General features: G+C 36.6%; 1 protein-coding gene across 1 annotated transcript in view; it reads left to right on the top strand.

Moving 5' to 3' along the window:
• LOC101846719 (neprilysin-1-like) overlaps positions 1-7,383 on the top strand; it is a 28,769-nt gene that overhangs the window by 12,843 nt on the left and 8,543 nt on the right. Inside the window, exons 9-12 of the mRNA XM_035968225.1 lie at positions 2,349-2,477; positions 3,483-3,581; positions 4,060-4,137; positions 5,222-5,325. Of these exons, the coding sequence (XP_035824118.1) occupies positions 2,349-2,477; positions 3,483-3,581; positions 4,060-4,137; positions 5,222-5,325 (410 nt within the window). The remainder of the gene's footprint in view (positions 1-2,348; positions 2,478-3,482; positions 3,582-4,059; positions 4,138-5,221; positions 5,326-7,383) is intronic.

Raw genomic sequence — 7,383 nt, 5'->3', positions numbered from 1 at the left:
TTCTTCTTCTTCTTCTTTGTAAAAAAGCAGAATAGAGATGAAGTCTTGATTATTTTTCGTTGAGTATATGTAAATAGGAAAAATAATTTTATGATTTCTTATACGGCATAAAATTTTGCTTGATATCATCATCATCGTCATCATCATCATTATCAACATCATCGTTTTAAAAGCAGAGTAGATAGGGAGTGTATTGATAGATTTGCAGTTACCAGGCAGGACAAAAGTGACTCAGTGCGAGATAGGCCGAGGGGGCTAATCAATTATAAAGAAATCCTTCCTAGTCTAGCAAATGGAATCAAAGCATCTTAACGATTCCACAGAATTAATGTTTATTGGTAGCCCTTTGATGTCCCGGATTTCCCCCTTATATTTTCGTTTTCATTTATCTTTTTTTTCTCTACAACTATAAAAGTGATCGAGCTAGCGCCACGGCGGCTTTTTTTATATCGTATTTTATGTAGTATACAAACATGTTAGAGGCATTTGGAAATGTCTAGCGTGGTTTCAAATAAGATAATAGAACAAGTATAATTTTTGTTTAAACAAATTTTTCTTTGCGAAGGTTTCATGAACAGAAATAGGCGTATTTGGATATTGAAAGTGTTTGCACAATCAACCCAGATTTCTTTTTGTTTTGAGAAAAAAAAATCGTTTAAAGTCTGTGAGTTGCTGAAATGAGCTGGTTGACTGCTGCGAGTATTCCTGATTCGACGCCCAAACCAAACGCTTGTGAATTTGGTTTGAATGGGGAGTAGTCGAGTTCCAAATAAACAAAAGTTGGAATAAAAAAGCCGATAGTCGTTAATATGGGTCTTTCAGCGAATTATCAATGTTCGAATAAACTACTGGACATTCGTGACTTTAGGCTATTTGGGAGTTTTTAAGACACAGTTGGCTTTATTCCACCGGTGTGGGTTCTTTTTCACAAAACACCTGACAACAGAAAATTTACCATTTTTATCCTTTTAATTGACGTTTTTCAGTACAATCCATACGGAAATGTGTTCTTTAATTGACACCAAAGGTGTTGAGTTAAAAAACACAAATTCGACACAAATTCCCAAACTTACGGAAAAATGCCAGTTTCTTCACTTTCATTTTTTTGACAAGTGCCTGATTTCCCCCACGCTGCCTCACATATACTTTCAACCAGAAGAAACCTGTTTCCTCAAACAGAAGTATAACTGAGAACACAAAGATGAGAACCCTGGACAATGGTGTGGTCGATCTGTGTGTATGGTTGCAAAAGCTGGACACCAAATAAGGACAAACGGAGAAGACAGGAAACTGCCCAAATGTTGCATTTAGGGAGACAACTCAGTATCTCATTGACAAAGAGTAAAACAGATAGAAAAGTGCTCCAAATTGCAGGTGAAAAACAAATATAATCAGAACCATCAGAAATAGCCAGTTTAGATTCCTTGGCTACTTAAATTGAATGGACTAAAGAAACCAGTGCTAGAGTGAAGGATTAAAGGAAAGAAAATCAGAGAAAGAAATAGAACAAAATACGCACATGGCTTCAGTAACTTTGCAACAAATAAGACAATTTTAACGAGTTGATTAGAAAGACAAACAACAGGAGTTATCTCAGCTTGCCTAATGAAAAGTATAACTCTAAAAAGCCAATCACCACAAAACACATGAAAAAATAACCAATATATGAAGAACAAATCACTGCGCAACAAAAATATCTATGTGCCCTATATATCATATTTAGCTTTGAGTAACGAATTTGATTTCATTTTGACAATTATTGTAAATGAGTGTAACGAAATTTTTTTTTACCTAATGTTTGTCTTTTTTCCCCTTCAAAATCACAATTGGACCCTTTTTCATTTGAAAGGAGGAGGGTGAGAATAGCTTTCTTTATTGAATGGCCCACCCCCCACAACTGTCGTAAACGATCTTATATCTCAAGTAGGCAGGAGGGCACGAAACAGTCCTATGTCCATTAGCAGGTGCCACTGATTCAAAATGTCATTTTGAAAGACTTTGCTCCAAAGTTGCAGGTGCCTAAACGGTTTGCTTGATTGGACCCGCAGTAGACTATAGTGCACGAATGCTGAAAACGCACGAATGCTAAAAATGCGGTGACTTCATCCTTGCTGATGTCTGAAAGCTTATGTACGTCGTTTTAGGTGTTTTTCTCATCCAGATACATGGATTATCTTGTCTTCTTAAGAACTAACAAATGCCTAATTCAGTATCATACTGCACTATACTACCCGATTCTGACCTATGTTCAAATCCAGAAGGTGCTATTTTAAAACTATGTTTGTTTCGGGGCGTTTTAAGTTATACATACTCAAAATAATATTACCGTTCAATTGTTTTCTTTTCAGGTTCTGTACGGTGTCAAGACAGAGGAGGCCCAGGAAAAAATGTGCTCACGTTACACAAGATATCAAACCGGCTTCGTCCTCGGCAAAGTTTTTGTCGAGCGATACTTTGAACCCGAAGCCAAAACTATGGTAAAGTGAATCTTTGTGCACTGGCTGCACCCTGTTTCCTAACAGACACGATGATATGGTTAATTTTTACAATTTCAATAAGATTATGCGGGTAGTAAAAAAGAATTCAGAGAAGATCTGTGAACATGAAAAGGAAAGCAATGTTTAACATCCATTAGCTCTTCGTCAAGAAGATAGCGTCGTGGTCTACTGGTTAGGCTGTTGGGCTTGCAATCGAAATGTCTTGGGTTCGAACCCTGTCAAAGGCCCAATGGTGTGTCCTTGAGAAAAGGACTGTACAAATTTTCTTCACTTCTTCCAAATGGAAAGGGTGCCAGACAATTATATAGACGGCAAAACATTTTGTTAGTTTGGTAGTGTTTGAGCGCATTTAATCCTCATCTTGCATTGTTTCTGAGTGTTCTAAGGTCTGTGGGTGTAAGAATGATTGTGAAGCTCATAGAGCATGCTGCATTTAATAAGTGCAATTGTGATATTATTATTATTATTATGTTTATTATTATTATTATTATTATTATTATTATTATTATCATTATTATTATTATTACTACTACTATTATTATTATTTGATATTGTCATTATAAAAACACTGAGAGCTTAAGAACAATAGAGGGACAGACCGATATAGAGATAGAGATAGATAGATAGATAGAGAGAGAGAGAGAGAGAGAGAGAGAGAGAGAGAGAGAGAGAGAGAGAGAGAGAGAGAGAGAGAAATAGACAGAGAAACAGAGAAGACGAAGGTGCGCCACAAAATGCACTGGAACATCGTAGGGCTGCCTTTAAAATAGTTATTGGATGAAGTAGATTCAGAGTGGGATTAACGTATAGGGACTTTCAGATGTGGAAATCTCTCCTCTAAAAAAATACTCTTGAAAGAATTAAGGATGAAGGTATGTCGAATCTAAGTGGAGTCTTGAGATTTGATTTTATGGTATTCACAACGAAAATACTGACGCAATAAACGTTGCACTAACCATGTTCTAACTTAATCTACTTTTATAGGCCCTGGAAATGATAGATGGTCTACAGTCTGCTTTTGATGAACTAGTAAATGAACTCTCTTGGATGGACCCGGCCACGAAAAGACTTGCTCAGGAAAAGGTGGACATTATTTTATATTATTAAATACAACGATGTTTTTGTTAACTTTTTACCGTGAATTGAAACTGCATCATCCACCTGGGCATCAAGTTCATGACGGCTTGAATAACAGTAACCTATGAGAATTTACTTTCAGCTCAGAAATGTTTAGTCTGTTTCGAACTATGGGCGTGTTGTGTTCGAATATAACATTTTCTTAAAGTCTTTCCTAACGTACACATTAACGTCACATTTCGATAGTCATTAATGATCGTTCTTAAGTGGATATTTCATCCTTTTTATTTCTTTGCAACACGTCATAGTATTCCTCTTTTACGTGTATTTCCTCAATCACAACCGTTCTCGTTGCACCCTGCTCTCATAAATCTAATAAATGTGACTATTAGATGTAAACCATTTACATTTTGTAAATGTTGTAAACATAGAGCAAATGTGTCGTAGAGATTTTTTTAAAAATTATTGTGAACTGTATTTTCAGAACGAAATCATCAAGTCCAAGATTGGTTACCCTGAATTTGTGAAAAATGACACCTATATAGAGGAGCTTTACTCAAACGTAAGTGGTTAAAACAAAAGTCGGCATCGGGTAATTGTTATAACTTTGTTTCTTTGTATATCACACCCAGAAAATAATCGTTAAGATGGCTAGAGAAATTACTCATTTGCTCGCTCCCAGATAGTTGAACAATTTGCTGTTTAATTGCTGCCTATCTGTTGAGAATATTAAGTTACAAAAGTGCATTCTTTATTATGGGGTTCCCCCAGATTCAATTTTAGTTACTGCTCAATTAAGAAAAAAACATATTCCATCCTACCAGGAAGTTACACAAATAATGGTGTAAATAATAACCGTTTAGAAATCTAGGAGACAAGTGTATCTTTTTCTAGAAAGGTAAAGAAGTTTGATATCTGTTAAGATTCATAATACATGTCCATGAACAACCAAGTAAATCATGTGACTCGATGTATCTACCTTGATCTCAGAAGAACACACCCGTCAGAAGGACAATAACAGTAATTCAAAATGGACAGTTGTTTCTCTGGACTGCCGTGGCTGAGATGAATTGATTTGCTAATTAATTTGTTAAATAGTTCCCATAATTGTAATTGCTTTTGGATGTTTTAAGCTTTGCTGACAAATCTTTATCACAAAATGATTTCTGCTTTGACTGTTCTTGTTAGGGCCAATGTGAGAGCAGAAGGATACGTACAGCAGGAGGACAGATTATATACACCCTAAAATATTTTAAACCAATTACAACAAATGGAACATCTTTAACAAATGAATTTACAAACTAATTCGTTTCAGCCACAGCACTCCAGAAAAACAACCCAGTCTAAACAGCTTCCTTCTTTATTGACATGACATAGAAAGACACAATTTTTATTGCGTGTTTGTTTTCTTTTCAACTCACAGAACAAGGCCACCCAATATATAATACTAGGGAAAGAACTAGTTTGGTCATGTGTTTGCATAATTTAAAGAGCATGTTAGTGTACAGATCTAAAGCATAGACACATTGTTTGGCTTGTGGTTTGCTAATGAATGTGACTTGCCATTACATTCTTCACTAAGATGTGTATCCGCACTGTCAATTACAAACACCTTTTATTATATTATTCATGTTTTTATTCTCCAGCTTACATTTACAAGTGACCAGTACTTTGAAAACAACGTAAAAATAGATAAGGAGGGCTATGGTAGTTGGATGCGAGAACTAAGGAAGCCAGTGAACACAGACGAGTAGGTGGTGGGCTTCTCTAGCGTCTGATATCTCTATTGTGTGTGACTCTTGTCATCTTTTATCCTAAACACTTTTCTCTGTCTGCCTGTCTGGGTTTTTTTGTATTTCTATCATCCCTCCTCCACACACAGCCCCCTTCTCTGTCTGTCTGCCTCTTATTCTGTCTGTGTGTCTCTCTGTGTGTCTGTGTGTCTGTCTGTGGGTCTGCCTGTCAGTTTATATGTCTGTTATTTGTCTCTTTCGTTTTTTGAGTGTTTGTACATGTGTGTGTTTGTGTGTGTGTGTGTTTGTTTGTTTTTTGGTGTTTTTTTTATTCGCATGTGGTGTACTGCAGTGTGAGGTAATGGTGGATCTAAGGAGCGTTTGTGTTTACGTATGTCATCAAGTGATTTTGCTGAGCAATAAACACTGTTCATCTCCACAGAATATTTTCTGAAAGATCACTTGACAACACTTATAATACCAAAACTTTTGAAAAAAAAACACAACATGAACCCACACATGCTTATTGTCGTGGTAAAGTAGAATATTGTTCATTGTCTTGCTGTTGGAAATTTCCCAAGGACATCTCATTATTTTGACGTTTTTTTCTTCCAGTTTTGAAATGTTTTTCGAACTTTTGTTTTTGGTTCACCACATTACACGTACTTTCAAAAACACATAATATACGAGGGGCATACCAGAAGTTTTTACCTGGCCATGAAGGGATAAAGGTAGAAAGCTAAAATTTGGCACTAACCTTAATCTTTCTCTGAGTAGTCGCCTCCCATAGTAATACATTTTTGCCATCGGTGTATGACCTTATAAAGACCTGAGAATAGAAGATCTTCTCTTTGTCAGAAAATCAACCCTCTACCGCTTCTTTGGACTCATCATCCCTTTCAAAATGCCTTCCTTTTGACTTCTTTTTCAGTTTGGGGAATAAAAAAGTCGGACGGGGCTAAATCTGGATAATAGGGTGGATATGGCAAAATCTCATATTCTCGCGCAGTTTCTGCACCTTTTCTTGAAGTGTGTGCTGGCGCGTTTTCGTGAAACAGCAAAATGCCTTTTCAGATCTTTGTTCTGGGATTTTCTTTTATAGCCAGTGGTAATTTTTTTTAGCTTGTTAGAATAATGGTCTCCGGTTATCGTATGTCCATTTTCAAGATAGTCGACTATAATCACTCCTTCTTGGTCCCAAAAATCTGATAGCATCATTTTTCCACTCGGTGGCTGCACCTTTGCCTCCTTTCGTGTTGGAGACGAGAGAAATTTCCACAGCACTGATACAAATTTTAACTCTGGATCGTAGTGATGGACACATGTCTCATCCATGGTTACAAGGCTTTTTAACAATTTAGTTTCACGTTGTTGCTTGCCTTGCAAGAACAAAAACTTCATTACTGCTCTGTGCTCAATTTTCTCCATTTTTATGTTGAAACTGGAGAACAACATACCCCCATTTACTTACAGTTAGCTGGTGTTAAAACCAGTCATGGGAAATTCCCCAAAATTTACATGCAATCTCTGAAGATGAGTGTTGGATTTCACCCCAAATTTCAGCTGTCTACTTTTATTCCTTCGTGGTCAGGTAAAAATCTTTTGGTATGCCCCTCGTATGTGTGGATTTTACAGACAGACGTTGGTTAAAGGCACAACACATCATGTACTTTTGCAGTTTCCAAGGACTCTCAAGCTATAGATGTTACAAAAATGTAGAGGCCATTTTTTCGCTAATTTTACTTCTGAAACCTGGCTACCCTCACCTCCTTTAATCGCAAATATCGCAATTTCTATTAAGGGTAGATGGGTATTTTACATCGAAAATAGAATAAAAGAATAAGCTTTAACATTATATCAATAAATCCGCATGCCAAAAAATTGACCAGTGCTTGATTCCACCGCGTTGTGACACCTTTATTGTACGTGAGTTTTTCTAGACCCGTCGTGTTCTCTAACCACTCTACCGGTGGGGGTCTTCAGAACACAGACACTGTAGGCTACTGCCAAAGTTTGTAATGGTACCTTAAAATGATAATAATAAACAGCATTTGTATAGCTCATACCCCAGCTCG

The sequence above is a fragment of the Aplysia californica genome, unplaced genomic scaffold (genome assembly GCF_000002075.1).
Source record: "Aplysia californica isolate F4 #8 unplaced genomic scaffold, AplCal3.0 scaffold00047, whole genome shotgun sequence".
NCBI lineage: Eukaryota > Metazoa > Mollusca > Gastropoda > Aplysiida > Aplysiidae > Aplysia > Aplysia californica.
This window is presented reverse-complemented; position numbering and strand designations above follow the sequence as displayed.